Consider the following 18,446-nt stretch of genomic DNA (forward strand, 5'->3'; position numbering starts at 1 on the left):
ACTCAACCCAATATCACATATCTAGTTATCAATAGAGTTGGAGATTCAGACCCAGATCTTGTCTTTCTCTCACAATATGTGACCACATTCTAATTAGTTCTAGATTATCCATAATTTCCCCCTTTTCTTTGATTATGTGCTTTGCACTTAATTATGCTTCTGTTTTCACCATATTCACTTTTCCCTCAGTCCAAAAATCAGTTTATATGTAAGTTTAAAAATGTATAAATTCAGTATTTTTTAACATCTTCTAAACTTATTATGAACCATTCACTTATAGTGTTGAAGTTTCCTATATCTCCTTTCCCATTCTCATGAAAAGAAAGTCAAATATCAGTTAGTAAAAGAAATCTAACAAAGTAGAACTTTTTATTGCTCTAAAATGTTAGGTGTTGTTCTATAAATGTTTAACTATATACCAACATATATGTACATGTCAGCTTACATCCATGCCTAGGTAAGTTATTTGTATGTGTTAGGCATGTATGGGATATATCACATGTTAAAGGCTCCACATACAGGTTCAGTGGTAAATTATGCACAATATTCTTGACGCCTCATCCTTAGAGACCTACAAATGTCTCCCTACATTAATTTTAATGAAAAATTATGACATGTGGCTATAGGCAAAACAAGTTTTATCTTTGCAATTTTGTTATTAAAATTCTTTGTTCATACCCTGACATCATTTAGGCAAAATCTAATTTCTTTCAGACCATCATTCCTTTAGCTAGCTCATTGCTGATTTGCAAGTTCTGATCTATAACAACTGCTCTATAATTAGTCCTTTTCTCATTTTTGATTTGTTTGTCATCTTAATAGATCTTTCATGCCATCTGGCAACATCTGAGTGCTTATGATAACTCTGGTTCTTTCCCTGAAATAAGATTCAGCCTTAAGAATTTGTTCTATGTGAATGATTTGTTTTTCTTTTAGTTAATTATCTACTCCCTTAAAATTCTCTAGCCTTATCACATTTTGTTTATTTTGAATCATGAAAAAATAAAATTTATGACTACTCATGACACATGTTCTTCCTTGACTTAGTTTTTAAGTAACAGCAACACACATATACAACACTGACTGTTAAGGTAAAGTAGTTAAATTGCATATTTTGAAAGAAGGGCACAAAATAATCAACCTAATTAAGAATAGGATTGATTTTTACTCAACCCAAATGTAATTCTTGTTAGCAGCAGCTAGAAGTGAAGGATTATAGCACAAAGGTGATTGTCTTATTGAGGGTTTTACTACAGGAACAAAATGAAATAATCTGAGTCCTCTTTTAGTTCATTATTAAACCCATTTGTTAGGCTACCTCCAAACAGTTAGTTGGCACAGTGGATAGAGCACTGTGCTGGGAGCAAGGAAGACCCAAATTCAAATCCAGCTTCAGATACTTACTGGCTGGGTGACCCTGGGCAAGTGACTTAACTTCTATTTGCCTCAGTTTCCTCATTTGTAAAATGGAGGTCATAACTGCACCTCCCTTCCAGTGTTGTTGTGAGGATCAAAGAATATAATAATTGTAAAAGCACTTAGCACAGTGCCTGGCACATAGTAAATGCTATATAAATGGTAGTTATTATTATATCATGGGTCTTCAGAAAATTATTGGTTGACACTTGGTGGCCTAATGTCATTTGCAAAACTATGCTATGCATTCTGATATTTCTTAGATAAACATTATACGTATCATTTACTGTCATAAATGTTTATTCTACAGAATATATATGAAATGACATAAACTGGGCTGTGCAATAAGTTCTATATTTTCAAAGCTAACCATTCCATTGACATTCAAGTCAATTTAACAAACATTTAATTTGCTTCTGCTGGGTAAGATTAAAAAAAAAGTTTAGCTGGTTCATGGCTCCTGCCTTCGTGGAGCTTATAGTCACAAGTCCATGTGAATGAACGAAAAAGCATTTATTGAGCACATACTATGTGTCAAGAAATGTGCTAAGTCCCTTCCCTTTATTTATTATCTTTCAGTATATTCTGTATAAATCTTGTTTGTACATGGCTATATGAATTGTTGTTTCTCTCATTAGTCTGTGAGCTCTTTGAGAGCAGGGATCTTTTTTCCCTCCTTGCTTTGTATCTTCATCTCTTAGCACAATGCCTGGCATATGGTAGGCACTTAATAAATGTTGTTGAATTAATTCAGGATTACAAATAGAAAAAGTGAAGCTATCACTGCTTCCAAGGAGCTTATACTCTTACTGAGAGAGATAAGTTTAAAAAAAAAAAGCTCAGTTTCAATGTAGATGGAAAGACCTCAAGTCTTGATGGTGAAGTAGTAAGGATGACAAGATCTAAGGATCTTTAGGTCAGATAACATTGCTAGAGGCCTGTAAAACATAGAAGCAGGGTAGATGATAAGGTCTGAACCTTAGGAAGCAATAACAAGGCTGGTGGGCCTCCATTTCATCAAAAGGAATAGTTATTGAATAATATATATATATATGTGTGTGTATGTGTGTATATGCATGCATGTATATATGTGTACATATGTATATATGAGTATGCACATACATACATATATACACATACATTTATATATACAAATACATGCATGTATATATGTATAAACACAATATATACATACATATATGCATATACACAATACATATATAGATATGTATGTGTAGATAATACATATGCACACATATATATGTACATATGTCTGTATATATATACACACTAGGTATATATATATTTTTTTCATCTAGGTATATATATATATTTTTTCATCTAGATATATTTGTATATATATATATATATATATACAGATATACATACACACACCTAGATGAAAATAGATAAAAATAAGATTTTTTGGCTTGGAAAATTAAACCTCAGTATTTTTAAGGAGAACACTATAGATTAAATGAAAAATTTCCTCAGGGGATACATAACTAAAATGAAGACATCACTGACAAATGAAACACTAACAGCATCAATGAGAAATTTGCAAGAAAGATTCTCTCTTAGTAATTCCAAACCTTTTTTTCAGGCATTTTCTAAACACACAGAAGCTGTTGCAGTTCAGGCTGAGAATCTTGTGAAGGAAGCATCAGAGATACAGCTGGGATCAAAGACTAGGCAGATTCTTCAGCAACAGGCCAAGTCAGTCAAGGAACAAGTCAAGAAATTGGAAGACACCCTTGAAGAAGAGTATGTGCTTGACAAGTCCTAAACTTTCTTCTCTGAGATAAAGTTTAATATAATCTTCCCTGTATATTGTGTTTAGACTATTGTTTCAAAGTGTCTGTGTATTACAGCATGTTCTGAGGTAGTGACTCATTAACAGGAAGTGTCACTAAATTTAGAAACTAAAATTTCAAAAGCAGCTACAAAAAAAAAGGGGGATACAATTTTTGCAGCCTAAAATGATTCTATTCACAAGAAAAAGCCATACCTATTCAATTCTGTGGCCTTTTGTACCGGACATTTGTGACTGGATCTCAAGACGGTGCCAATCGCTGAGCAGGATTTTTGCTGGGTTAGCTAACAGCAGATTGTGGAAATGCAATTGATTTGCAGGCATGATTTAACATTCTAAGACTGTTAGCACAACATGTACACCAGTTGCCACCAACTAAAAGAAAAAGTTTGTAGTGACTCATCACCATTTGCAGTGATACCAAATTGTCATTGGTTCATCTGCTATTTTGTGAAACCATCTATAAGAAGTCATTGCATTTTTTCAGGCTTTTGCTGTATATTTTTGAGGCAAGAAAGTATAAATGAGGCTATTCTGTGATTGTTCATCCCCAGGATTTAGAGCAATGTCTATGTCTTCCATAAATGGTCTCCACTATGAAGACCCATTATTCGTGACTTTGCATACTGAATCATCATCAAGACTTTGTCATTAAATACGTTTAAAAAAATTCTGAGACAAAAATATGGGTTTCAAAGTTTGTAACACAGATAAAGCCGACCAGTTTTCCATGTTATAACAAAGAACTACCAAAATACCTTCTGTAACATATTACTCACTAATTTATAGATATCTTACTATTCCCAAGATGAATTTTAAATATGGAAAATGATGTAGCATGGTTTTAGTGGCTAGAGTTGACTTTGAAACCAAGAAGCCTTGGCTATGTGACCCTGACCCAAGTAACTTAACTTCACAATGCTCGAGGCAACTCTCCAAGAAACTCTTAATTTGCAGAGAAGGTGCTGACTTGCATTGGTGAAGACAGTTTCTTCATAGACTAGCTATCCCGATCTTAAAATATAGTTCAAGCCCTGATTAGTATAAACAGCAAATCCCATGAACTGGTGATATTTTTTGTATTTACACTGCATATATCAACTGAGCTGGAACCAATTATTTTGGTTTGGAAAATAGTCTATATAATTATAATTTCAAGTAGAATATATTGAATATATTCAACCACTTCATGGGATTCAGTTTTTGCACTAATGAGGCCATGTCATAACATCCTCATCCAATTTCTGCATTTCTCTGAAATTTTAATTTGCTAATAGTTTGACTTTCAAGTGATTTTTTTAACCAAATAATAAATTAAAACTTTATAGATGCTACAAATTTTCTATCAAATATAATAGACTATTTTATTTTATTTAGGCCTGTCCTGATTTAAATAATGAAACCACAGCAGGGTATTTACATATTGTAACAGTAGATCAGATAGTTACTATCTGTTTTCATAAGGAACAAATGCTATAAAAATATATTTGCCATAAAAATCACTATAGTCTTTCTTTCACATTCTACTCTTGCATTTAACCTAACTCCCATAAGCTTCAAAGGGATGAATCTGCAGCCATGCTTTAGTGACTGGAAGCTACATAACCATTTCAGTTGCCCATGAATCATGCCACATTTTTTTTTCTTGATATCTTCAAGTGCCTTTTGGGAAGCAGGGAAGTCCTTTAATCTTGGTCTAACTTGACACATATTCTTAATAAGATCCAATTGGTTGCTTTAATCTTTTTTTTATAGATAGTAAGACATAAATACAAACACATTTACCAGGTCACATGAATAGTGTTAATGCAAACTGATGAAAACATTCACTTCATATGTTCATAAAAAGTGAATTGTAAACTGTCCACAAATAGTAAGTGATTCCTCAATAACAATAGCTGCAAAAAAGGGGTTTTGTGGTCAGAATCCCACAAGAAGTATAAAAGTAGTTGTTGTCTTTGCATTTCAGGAGTTTGAGGATTTGCTGCAAAAAGAAAGAACACTTTCTATGTGACTAAGTGTCTTCACTTAGATTTTAAATTTACTCATGATACCTAAAAGAATATTTTGTGAACCAAAGCATAAATTTGTCTTTAGAGTGAGCATTTTTAATTTCCCTTAAAACTTAGGGATGTTGTGATGTGAAAACAAGTCATTTTAAAATGCATTGCAATGTAGTAGCTTTTCTTTTCACTGTTAAGATCAAAGGATCATATAGTTAGTGCTGGAAGTGACCTGAGACATCACTGTGTCCAACTCATTTTATTGATAAGTAAATAGAGGCTCAGAGAGATTACTTACCTAGGGCCACAGAGTTAGTGAGTGTCTGAGGCAAGATTTGAACTCAGGTCTTTCTGACTCCAAGGCCACAGCACTATCCAATCCACTGAACCCCCTAGCAGACTCTCTTCCTTCTCCTTTTTTACATAGATTCAAATTCTTCTAGTTATAGAGGCATTATTTTGTGTGTGTGTGTGTGTTGGGATGGTGCCATTGTTACATAGTATATTACAGTTGGTTAAGTCTTAATATCATGCTTTTATTTGTTCTGCATGTACCTATCATGCAAAATCTCTTAATGGGGAAGATGAAGTCCTGTCACTTCTGTTTATACAGAAAAAAAAAATGTGCCTCTCCTTTAAGTGGCCAAAAAGTCAATGTGGCCACAAATGTCTTCACAAATTTTCACTTCATAATTTAAAGAAAACATTAATGATCCTCTTTATTAAAATATTGCATTTTGTTCACTTGATCTGGTTAATTTTAGTATTAAAACCATGGAAATGGTGAAAAACAAGTGGGAGCATTTTGGCAATAATTTTGAGTCCCTCTCCGTCTGGATTACTGAAAGAGAAAAAGAGTTGGATGCCTTGGAAACTTCATCATCTCCTTGGGACATGCAAATCAGCCAAATTAAGGTGATCTGTTCACATGTTACATTTACAATTCATACATATGTAGCGTTGAAGAAACCCTCCCTTTTTTTTTCCATTTCCTTTCTTGCTAATGAGGGTTGATATTTTTGGTGTGTGGTTGTATTTAATTTGTGTGTTACATTTGTAAAAAGAAAAAAATACCAAGCTGGAGGGTTTTGATGGAGACTGTGCAAAACTTTATAAATTAAGTTCTCTTCTATTAGTGTTTGATTTATACATACAAAATTCACACTGTATGTGATGACATTAAAAAAAATATGGGTGCATAATTCTTTTCTTTGACTTTGAATAAAACCCTTTGGGGTACTCTTGTTTATTCATTCAGGCAACACATTGGAAAAAACATTCATCTTTTAAAAATATTATGTTAAAGAATCATTTCAGACATTTTAATAACATGATAACAGTAGTTGCCTTAAATAACCACAAGGAGGAGATCAAGCAATTCTATTCTCATCTAGACATCCGCGCATATATTCAAATGACTTAACTCTCTAGATCCTTTCCTGCTTAAAATAGCACTCTGTTATGTTATCATATATGATTGCAGCTTAAAAAGTTAAAGTGGAAATGTTAGCTTATATGACATGTTGTATCCTTAAATCCAAAAGAAGAATGAATATTGTCATACAATTAGTATTGTTGAAAATACCTACTCATTTTTCACAGATTTGCTTGGTTCCTTTATGACGCAAGAATCCTCTGTCCTTTTATCAGGGTAAATGTGGGCACTGGTAGAGAAACACATGCGTTATTATATCTTAGAACAAGAAATAAATATGTGGAGACAAGGGGAAGAAAGTGACCTCTTACCGAGATGAAAGTTGATTCATCATTGCTAATCACACATGATATGCACACAAGTACATATACCTTTTTACACACAGCCTATATGTCTGCTATAGTTTCTAAGGTAAACTGATTCTAATTACCTTAGATGGATTTGTTGTGAATCCTCAAAGTTGTGAAAAGTAAAAAGAAATCTGCCTTTTTTTCACTAAATGAAGTTCAAAGTATATGGCTAAGCTTAGAAAACATAAAACTATTACATTATCTATCTCAACATTGCTATCGCTTCTTTCCTCCACACTGTTTCTGACTTTATGTACAACTTTTAGCTTACTAAGTTTTTTTTCATAAGTTTACCTTGATATCAGTAATCATTCCATAAACACTCTAGAATTGTGTGTTGATGATCATATCACATTGTAAGAAAAGAAATATTTTTTATTTTAAAGAAAAAAGATTTTAATTGTTCACTATACGTTAGAAATATCCACATAGACTAGAAGTGTATTTGGTCAGGGCAGCTAGGTAGTGCAGTGGATAGAGCACCGGCCCTGCATTCAGGAGGACCTGAGTTTAAATCCGGCCTCAGATACATAACACTTACTAGCTGTGTGACCCTGGGCAAATCACTTAACCTGATTGCCTAGCCAAAAAAAAAAAAAAAAAAAAAAGTGTATTTGGTCCCTATATAGCATTTGGAAAAACATGGAATTTCATGAAGCTTTTCTCTGTTTGTTAGGGTCCTACTCTTATCCTTTCCCCTAAAAAAAAATTACTTTGTATTTATTTCAAATATATTTAGTATTTACTTAGATCTCTACATAGTTTACTTTTTTCTCCAAAAGATTGTAAGATATTTGTGGAAAAGAATAGATTCACTTTTGTGTTTTGTATTCATAGCATCTAGTACCCTGTCCATAGTAGAAGCTTAATAAAAGATTACTGAATGAATGGATGGATGAATGGTCTATATTTTAACATAGAAAACAAAGTAATTTACCCCAAATGTATATAAATTAAAGATACACTTTCTGTAACAATACCCATGATAGCATGGAATTCAGTATAAATCAAATTAGGTATTAGAATTTTCACCTATACAACAGATCAGCAAAATGAACTCTAGGAAATTGAGCCTCCAATATTTATATGAGCATATACACTTTAACCTCAGCCCTTGTCATAAACCTTCATTCCCTTTTTAGTTTTCATTAAATATGCAGTTTCTAAAATATGAACTATGATATGTGTTCCATAGAGTTTTCATAACATGATTGTGCAATTTTGATTAAGAAATATTTTAGCATTGTACATAGAACTATCAAACTAATCTTAAAAAAGCCTTTAGAAGTGCTAAAAACATTTCATTTTCTTAGAGGTTCTATTGTGGACATGTATATCTAACTTAAGAGCAGTTATATCTGGGGTAGCTAGGTGGCACAGTGGATAGAGCACTGGCCCTGGAGTCAGAAGGACCTGAGTTCAAATCCAGACTCAGATGCTTGATACTTTTTAGCTGTGTGACCCTGGGCAAGTCATTTAACCCTGACTGCCTTACCAAAAAGGAAAAAAAAAACAGTTACATCTTCTTTATCCTTTCGGAATAAACAAGATATTTAGATATTGAAATTTAGAGACTTTCTTATGTTAGCGAGAGAAATCCCAAATTCTTTCATCTTAATTATTTAGACATGAGATTTCTATCTAAATTTTTGACTTTTCTTTGGCCTATTTCTTCAGAGGAGTGGACATTAATCATTTGAGAATAAACAGGTTTCTGTATTTGCAAGTGAGGCAACATGAATGTTATGCAATCACTATGTAGTGGCCCAGTGAATTTCATTACTTTTTATTTGGTTCTGAGTGTGGGAAAAGGGTCTAGACCTGTAATTCCATCCATGTAGTGTAGAAACTCTCTCCACTGATGTAGATTGACTACTCATCTGTAACTCTGAATCTTGGAAAGTTGTCTGGGGCACTCTGAGATTAATTGATCTGCCTATGTTCACAGATAGTATCCTAACTCCAAGTATTCTAGTGTCCTAACTCTAATACCAACTCTTTATCCACTATACTGCTGTGTACTTTTTTCCATAAATATAACACTGAAATTCTTGTGTGTAGGACTCATACCCCATACCAACAATAAAGCTCATACTTACAAATGCACTGAAAGTTCAGAGACATCCATGTATTTTGTAGTAGTATAAGTGTATGGAACACACATGTTTGATTTCATGACCATTTTATGTTTCTCCTTTGAAGAAACTGAATAGATGCCTTGATTACCTTTCCTGTAAGTAGTTGGGAGCTTTCCCTTTCCTCAAATCTATAAACTAAATACTTTGGTTAAATAAGGGGAGCCACAGATCCTATCCATGATCTGAGCTGTATCCTCAGATTTGACACATAGTATGAGCATAATAATGTTATATTATTAATATACTAATAATTATATTAATAAATGCTTTTAAATTTGTTTTGACTTGAGATATATTGTGGAATATGTATACTAGCTCTTTATTCCACCAAGCCCCTTATGATTACTTCACCACATGCACAGGCAGGCAGTCCCAATCATTGTACATTCCACCATCTGTTCAGTTTTTGCAGATTTTGTGGGAGATAAAGGAGAAGGAGAGGGTCAGGGTTGGGGAAGAAAGAGAGAGAGAGAGAAAAAGGGGGGGTGGGAGAGAGGAAAGGAAGGAAAGAAGGAAAAAAGAGAGAAAAGGAAACAAATGGGTTATAATTACGGCATTTCCCAAATTATTCCCAAATATATTACAATTACTATTCGTGAAAATTTGACAATTTTCTTAGTATGGTACAAAAATTCCCTTATAGGAAAAACAAAACCAACTGGGTCTACATTGTTATTTTATTTGAAAACTTAGGTTATTCTCGAGAGAATAGAAAATAGTCAAAGTGACATTCCAAGACTGGAAGAGGAAACTCAATCTTTTGCTCAGTTTATCACCACTGGAGAATCTGCTCGAATTAAAGCCAAATTGACACAAATAAGGAGACGTTGGGAAGAGCTCAGGGAGCATGCTCAGTGTCTGGAAGCCACACTTCTGGAAAATGAATCTCAGCAACAAAAGTTTGAAGAAAGCCTCAAAAAGGTATACGATTATCAGAACTGACTCATCTTATTTACCTTATATCGTTTATGGAGGATGAAGATTTTTATTCCAAATATATTCCTACCTTCCTATAATACTCCAGTTCCTAGATTACCTGAAGCAAATATTGAATTAATCTAATTTATATATTCCCATCAATTATATTAGTAAATTTAAAGTAATTTTTAAACTTACTTTTTGGACAACATATAAATGTCATATTACACTTTGTTTAATTTAGCTCTGAGTTTGAATGAAGTATCCTTCAAATCATGTAGCAGTGAAGCTGTTGATTTTTATTTTAGATTTTTCAGTTTTCAAAATTTGTCATCAAATTATAAAATATTTATATAGCAACATATGAGCATGTCATTCACTATTTAATAGCTGGACTAGATTGGGTTGTATTTTGCCTTAATACAGTTATTTTAATCATTATACTTGCATGTTCATTAATGTTTTAGGTCCAACAATCTGTGTCTGAATTTGAAAATAAATTGAATGAACCAGTTAAAGTATGTTCTTCAGCTACAGAGACATACAAAGCTCTCCAAGAACATATGGTATGAAAATGTTTTATGTTTTCTATTTGATTATCAACTTAGAAATGTGAAATACTGCATAGTGATACTTTGTATTTAGAAATCTTTCTTTAATTGTTTCTTGAAAGAAAAAAGTCAAGATTATCTATTAGGTTAGAATTGAAATTTTATTATAATTTTTAAAAATATTATGGTTTGAAAACTTGAACAATACTACATTTTGGAAATATAAATTTTTAGATATTATTTCATAATAAGAGATTGTTATATCGATGAAACAATTTATGACCAGAGAGATTGGGTGAGTGAGAGTGAAGAGTTAGCATGACACAGAGGTTGTTGTTTATCTAACACTGAAGTTGTGAATCTTTAGTTTTATAATTGGGAAAAATCACTTCACATCTCTGGACTTCATTTTCCTTATCTCTAAGTGAGGGTGCTTGGACTACACAATGTTTAATGTCCCATCAAGTTCCAAGATGATTTTCCACACCATTTTTTGGGGGTGGGGAGGGCACAGTAATTTTCCACTTACTGATATGCCTGCAATGTCTAAATGATACTAGTAGGGGGGAACCTTTTTTTTTTTTACCACTGTAGGCTGCATTTGAATAATTAAGGTAATAGTTCTAGTAATACTATCTTTTTTAAAAATTACTTTGGATATTTCTTAGCACTTTTTTTTGACATAATTCTTCCTTTCCATTACTTTTCCATGATTGTCAGGATCTCTGCCAGGCTTTGGAAACAATGAGCAGCTCAGTTACCTCTTTGTCAGTGAGTGCCCACAAGGTTATTAACAAAGATTCATCTGTTCAAGAAGCAATGACTCTCCAGCAAAGACATGAGAAGATGATTAGTACCACTAAGGAACAACAGATGATGCTAGAAAATCTATTGGCTCACTGGCAGAGGTGAGTCCATTGCTCTAAGGTTAAGTGGCATGGCTCTTCATCAGCTGATGAGAATTGGAAGGCATAGACTGAACATTTTCTATGGAGCCCTTACTTAATATGAAAAGACATTTCTGGCCATGCATAGACAATTTCCAAAAGAGGAAACAGAAATTATTACTTACTTAATATGAAAAGACATTTCTGGCCATGCATAGACAATTTCCAAAAGAGGAAACAGAAATTATTAATAATCGCTTGAAAAAAACTCAACCTTTAGGTGAAAATTAAAATAACTTTAATTCATAACCATCAAATGTACAAAATATCTAAAAGCAATGAAACTCATTGCTGGCAGGGCTGTGAAGGAGTGGGTGTAGTTATACATTTCTGGTTATTTGATTGTAAACTTCTGGAGCCTTTTTGAAAAATATTCTGACTGTACACAGTAAAAATTACAAACGTCACAAAAAATTACCAAAAAATCATATGCTTTGACTCAATTATTGCACTATTGGGAATGTGCCCTCAAAAAGCAATAAAAAAAAACAATGAAAAAAGACTTACCTGTTGAAGATTTTTCCCAGTAGCATGACATGTAATCACAAAAGTTTGGAAATAGTCTAAATGTCTAAAAATGAGAGAATAGTTAAAAAAACAGTGGTACATTAATATAGTGAAGTATAATAATGAAAATATTCTAAGAATGAGGAATACAAAAAACATCTGGAAAGATCATTATAATATAATGAAAATTTAAAAAAATCAGAAGAATTAACTATCCACTGACCATACTGTTGTTATTTGTCCTTCATTTTTGAAGAGGACCAATGACATCAGGGGGTGATGTCTTGGTTTTCAGGACTCTACTTAAATCCAATTCATGCAAAAATTCATCAACCATAGTAGATAAAAAGTGAATGAAAATCAATATACTCTAGAGGACTTGGAGTAATTGGTTAATTATATATTTAATGTAAATAGTTACTAAGCAAGTTTGATTGTATTTGTGTTTAATATTAGCTTTTTTTTTTAGTATTAAACAAGACCTCCCTGATGTTCAGTTTAAGGTACTTCACAGTTCTGAAGTGATTCTGACAGGGAAAATTTGAAAGGAAAGAATCCTTCAGCTATAAAATCTAAAATAATCTGCCATGCTTTTACTTGTGGGTTAAAAAAAATTGTCATAAATCTACAAACTTCAAAAAAGATAGTTCTTCTAATGAGCTGAATTTAAAATGATTTTCCTTAACTCTACTTTCTTTAGGTTAGAAAAAGAACTATCTACCTTTCTGACCTGGTTGGAACGATGTGAAGCCGGAGCCAGTTCCCCAGAGAATGGTGTTTCTGCAGACAGAGGCAAACTGGAGAGTGAACTTCAGTTAGTACAGGCAAGTTTCGGCAAGCAATATGAGTAGTGAAATTATATCCTTGAATGTAGTGAACATGTTGGAAGGAATTGCCCATTGTGTAGCTTGCCAAGATACTCGAGATTTTCAAGTTGCCTTGGAAAGAAGTCAAAGAATGTTACTAGAAAGATGATACCACTCCTTCATAGAGATTGATGCATATGACCTACCAGGGAGAACTTATGATGTAGAATAATATTTCTACATAAATAATTATTGTTTATGAGAAATATTGAGAAATGTCAGCCTATATGCTAGGAAGAATGAAATAGAGGGTTTAAATAAGTGTGCTTAATGTTTCTTCATTGTTTACAGATTTAAGTGGATATTTATGAAACATGGATGTTCTAGATAGCTCTATCTGTACAAATAGGGAGGTAACTCATGTAGCTGAGTAATGAAGATGGTAAGGGAGCTCACAGATAGGGCTGTTAAGTCAGGAAAGTGTAAAGGGATGTATGAACTTTTTATTTTCTTATTGCTGATGTTATAAAAGGACAAAATATTATTCTGTATTACTCCTTATATACAATTATGAAGAGCAAGGGAGAGGAGACTAGTTAAGAAGCAACTTGGTTAACAGTCTCTAGAGGTGTGTGCTTGTATTCTTATGGTAGGCTGGGAATTCTCCCTTCTGGGAGGGAGAATCATCAGGGTATATCCCCAAGTTGTTTGGAAGGATGGGTGTAAGTACTACCAATGGAGTGAAGCATGTGGTGAATTTGTGTATTTGTGTTTTCAACTATCTGAGGTCAAACTATTCATGAAACGATACTACAAGCAACAATGGTGATTTCTGGAAGTTAAGGGACTTTAAATGGTCACTGTGAAATGAATGAATAAATGAATGAATGAATGATTATTCTGTCTTTGGCAGAAGAGCCGAATGAAGCTATTCATTCATTATTCAACACTTATTTAAATACCTACAGTCTAAAAATTCATTGATAGGTGCTAGGGATGGTAAAAAAAAAAACACGATTAGGAAAAACATTGTCCTATCCTTAGAGAAACTGTGCTTATACTCTGGAAAGGAGTAAGACACAGACATAGATAAATGTAATACATAATATTACATGGTAAATATATTCTTCCTCATTGGCAGAAGATGCTCCTCACTGTAAGCTCCCTACACTAATGAAATCACACATCTGGTCCCAAAAAAGAATTATAATTAAAATAACTTTCAAAGTACTATATACCCACAAAAATGTAGAATAGTAATCTGAAATGTATTTCAGATGATATGCTTCATGTGAACAGGAGCAGTGTACCGTTTTCTATCTCCTAATTTCCTGAACCTAATTTCTTGTCTTCCCTCACCACCAGCTTGCCCATTCTCACACACTTAGGACCTAGCACAGAATACAGGGGTGAAAGGGGAAGGCCCATCTTGACTTGAGGAGTGAGGGAAATGTTCATGGCACTTGATTTGAGATTTAAAATATGGTTGAAATTTAGCAGTCAAAGAAAAAAGGTATGATATTCCAAGCAGAAAGGGTAATATTAGCCAAAACACTGAAAAGTACAAGACAAATTCAGGGGAAGGAGATGACTGTGGGTGTGCCTCATGGTTTTTTGGGGGGGGGGGCTTCCTTTTTTCTTTACATTCTCTCTTGAGTAGCTTTCATGGGTTCAAAAAATCTGTAACTATGACTCCCAGATTTATATATTCATTCCAGTCTCTCAGAAATTTTGGATTCAGGGTTCCTTAGGCATACCAATTCAATGTGTCCAAAATAATACCCACTTTATTCCCCTCCCCCCAACCCACCTCTCTCCCTGCCTTCTTTATCTCTGTTGAGGGCACCACTATATTTTAGTCATCAAGGTTCACAACCTGGGAGTCAGTCTTGATTTCTCACTCTCCCTATCAGAGGAAGAGCCAGGAGCAGAGTCCAAGAAGTTGGAGTGAGATGCAGATAATGGCTGGAGTATAGGTAGCGTGTTTAAGAGCTTTGAAATGAACTAGATGGTGTCTAGCTTTTCCAGCTTAGATCCTTGAATTCCCAACTAAGTTTATCTTTTCATAACATGTATATCTTCTCTTTTGCCCTTAGGCACTGCAGAATGAGGTTGTATCCCATGCCTCACTGTACAGCAATCTCTTACAATTGAAAGAATCTCTCTTCTCAGTGGCTTCCAAAGATGATGTGAAAGTGATTCAGCTACAGCTAGAGCAGCTGGATGAGAGATGGAGAGTTTTGCCTCAGATAATTAGCAAAAGGTTTGTTGCTTTTCCTGAAAACTACCCACTTTGACTCAGGTGTAGATGATGGACTTCCTAAATTAAGAAAGCTGGTTATCAGTTGAACACTGGTCTGGTAGTCAATAGATAAGATTTTTTTGTGGTTATTCTTCCACTTTGTGATTTTGAGCAAATCACTTCCTTTCTCTGGACCTTATTTTTTCTTATAGGAATTCCTTTTTATAGTTTTAACCCTTAGAGGCAAAATGGTGTAATGGGGGGGGTGGTTACTTGACCTTGATTTTACTATGAATTCTGAAATATACTAGTTTTATGAGTCTGGATAAACAACACCTCTCTCAGCCCTGGTTCCTCATCTACTAAATACTACTTGTTCTAATTCACAGAATTATAAGATTAGTAGCTAGGATTTGTTTAATGCTCTAAGGCTTGCAAAACTTTACAAATATTATCTCATTTTATCCTCAAAATATTTCTGGGAGGTAGCTGTCATTTATTCTCATTTTACATATGAGGAAACTGAGGCAGACAGATTAAGTGAGTTGCCCAGAGTCACACAGCTAGAAGTTAAATTTGAGCTGTCTTCCTGACTGTCTAGTGCTCTATACACTGCACCACCTAGCCATCTTTTGAGGTAAATAAATTGTAAAATGATAAGCTCCATATAAATGGAAATCACCTCAGACCAACTTATGAACCTTAAATGCACTCTCCCCCTTTCTCTTTCTGTACAGAATTAGTTTCCTCCAGTCTGTAGTTGCTGAACATCAGCAATTTGATGAACTGCTACTTTCATTTTCTGTCTGGATTAAGCAGTTTCTCAGTGATTTACACAGTACTTCTGAGATCAGCATAATGGACCATCAAACTGCTCTAGTTCAACATAAGGTAAAGCACAATTTTTTTTAAAGACTGAAGAAAGAACATACACATGAATGAAAATTCAATCAACAAGCACTCATTAAGCCCCTACTACATACCAGGCACTGTGCTGAGCACTGGCCATACAAAGAAAGGCAAAAAAAACTTCCTGCCCTCAAGGAGCTTACATTCTAATGAAGGGGACAACATGCAAACAACTATGTATATACAAGATAAAGACCAGTAAACTGGAAATCATCTCAGGGATGGCACCAGTATTAAAGGAGTTTGGGAAGGTTTTCTTAATAGAAGGTGAAAATGAAAGCATTTACTTAGTATAGAATAATGATGCCAACAAAGGTAAAAGTTTATTTGGTAACCATTGAAATCATCATCATTATTACTAGTTTTTTACTAAAAAATGTTATGCTCCTACTGTATGCAAGGCACTATGCAGGTCACTGGGTATAAAGAAATAAATATTATTTGTTAAATGTCTTTTGGCTTCATTGTAGTACATAAAATGGAAAGAACAATGGGTCTGGTTGTCAAAAGATCTGGGTTCTAATCTCACCTCTGACTCTTAACACCTCTGTAACCTATGGGTCAAGTCACTTAGCTTATCTAGGTCTCATTTTCCCCACTGTTAAATGAGGAGTTGGAATTGTTGGCCCCTGAGGTCCACTTCTATAATCCTGTGACTTTAAGTGCATATAAACCCATCTAGCTTTTGTTCTCTAAGTTATACAAAGTTAGTTAAGTAAACTTAATTCCCCTACCATTTTGTTAATTGACAGAGACAGTAATTCTATGATTTGTTTTCCCTCCCATCCCTTCAGCCCCAGTGCTGGATGAATTAAATTTTTAAGGTGAAATATTAAAGCTTATTATTATATTGTTTCTCTTGTTCTCATCTAATTAGAAAACCAAGACTAATGTCTTGGCCCATTTCCCACTCTAAACTCTTACTTAGCTTGAAAGTGGTTTCCCCTACATGTATTAATTTTTTTTGCCATTATAAACCATTTCTCTACTGAGAGTTAGCCTTTTATAGTACACTTCACAGAAATATGAGCCATTGATCACAAAGTTCCTTCTTTCCCTTACAGTGGTCCAGGAGGGAGAATTTGCATACTGCTTTATTTCCATTGCTACTTGTATGCCCTTTATTTGCCACCATCACTCGGGAATCTTTCCACTATTGACCATATTTATCACCTAGTCCAGAACCTCATTACTATCATTTGCACTGGCCACCCCCTATCCCCCAATTCATGCATGGAATAAACTTGCTCCTCAACTTCAACTTTCAGAATCCTTTTATTTCTTCATGGCTTAGTTCAGTTGCCTTTTCCCTCCCACCCATTCCCAGTTATTATTGTTCTCTCCCATTTAATTAGGGTCTTCATCTGACCTTTTCTTCCCCCTCCTCACTCCCTCACCAACGTTATACTGATTTGTATTCCTGTAAAATGTAAGCCCCTTGGGAGTGGGGGTGGGGGAAGGGGCTCTCCAGTTGCCCTTATCTATATCTTGCCACTGGACCTAGATGGCTCTGGAGAGAATGAGACTGGTGACTTTTCACAGCTCTCCCTCACTTAAATCTAATTCACTGGCAAGTCACAGCATCACCATCTTGATGATATGGTCCTCTTCCAGAATGAAGGACAAACAACAATAAGCCCCTTGAGGGCAGGGAGGAACTACTAAATTTTTCTTTTTGGTCTTCCAGCATCTAGTAGAGAACATTGAAAAAGTAGGCATTTTATATACATATGTACACATTTGTTGAATGAAAAATTTTGGAGATAACTATAAATACATATATACATATATATCAATGGTTATAATAACATTAGTATGGATAATTTGTACTTTAAATATGTTGGATGAAGTAGATTTCCAATTTTTATGAAATTCTATTTTACTAAAAATCCCAACTTTATGAAATAAAAGTAATTATAGTCATTTTAGCAGATTCAAATCATTGTTTCACCAGAAGCAACTCTGAGAGACTCAAAAATTTTTCACCAGTTAACATGCTTTGTATTCATGATTTTCATTGAATTTTCATATTCTATTTAATGATCTCAATGATCTTATATAAAATTCCTATTATTCTACAATGTGACAGGCCACTAGAGGACATATCAGCTTTCCCTCTTTGGGCTATTCTTTCTCATATGTACTAGATTAAGTAAACTTGAGCCCACGTTAATGTTTAAGAATTGCCAAGTTTCTTCCTACTTCTTCAAGCATTTTGTTAGAATAGAATATTTCTATTTTTATGTAAAATTCTGTTTCATATGATTACCTTAATCCTAATTCATTCTGTAAAATTAGAATTATGTGAAAATATGTATTTAGAAGACATTTAAAATAACTGCTTTCCTTGCAAGGTATTCTTCTCTTTAAAAAAAAAGTTCAATGTGTCATTCTTTAAGAATATGCCTATT

General features: G+C 33.9%; 1 protein-coding gene across 1 annotated transcript in view; it reads left to right on the forward strand.

The window, feature by feature from the left end:
• Positions 1–18,446, forward strand: part of SYNE1 (spectrin repeat containing nuclear envelope protein 1) — a 552,931-nt gene that overhangs the window by 236,012 nt on the left and 298,473 nt on the right. Inside the window, exons 32-39 of the mRNA XM_027857999.1 lie at positions 3,020–3,180; positions 5,997–6,147; positions 9,849–10,076; positions 10,541–10,639; positions 11,345–11,532; positions 12,779–12,902; positions 14,981–15,147; positions 15,864–16,017. Coding sequence (XP_027713800.1) covers positions 3,020–3,180; positions 5,997–6,147; positions 9,849–10,076; positions 10,541–10,639; positions 11,345–11,532; positions 12,779–12,902; positions 14,981–15,147; positions 15,864–16,017 — 1,272 coding nt within the window. The remainder of the gene's footprint in view (positions 1–3,019; positions 3,181–5,996; positions 6,148–9,848; positions 10,077–10,540; positions 10,640–11,344; positions 11,533–12,778; positions 12,903–14,980; positions 15,148–15,863; positions 16,018–18,446) is intronic.

Source organism: Vombatus ursinus, unplaced genomic scaffold (assembly GCF_900497805.2).
Source record: "Vombatus ursinus unplaced genomic scaffold, bare-nosed wombat genome assembly UNPS02012602.1, whole genome shotgun sequence".
Lineage (NCBI taxonomy): Eukaryota > Metazoa > Chordata > Mammalia > Diprotodontia > Vombatidae > Vombatus > Vombatus ursinus.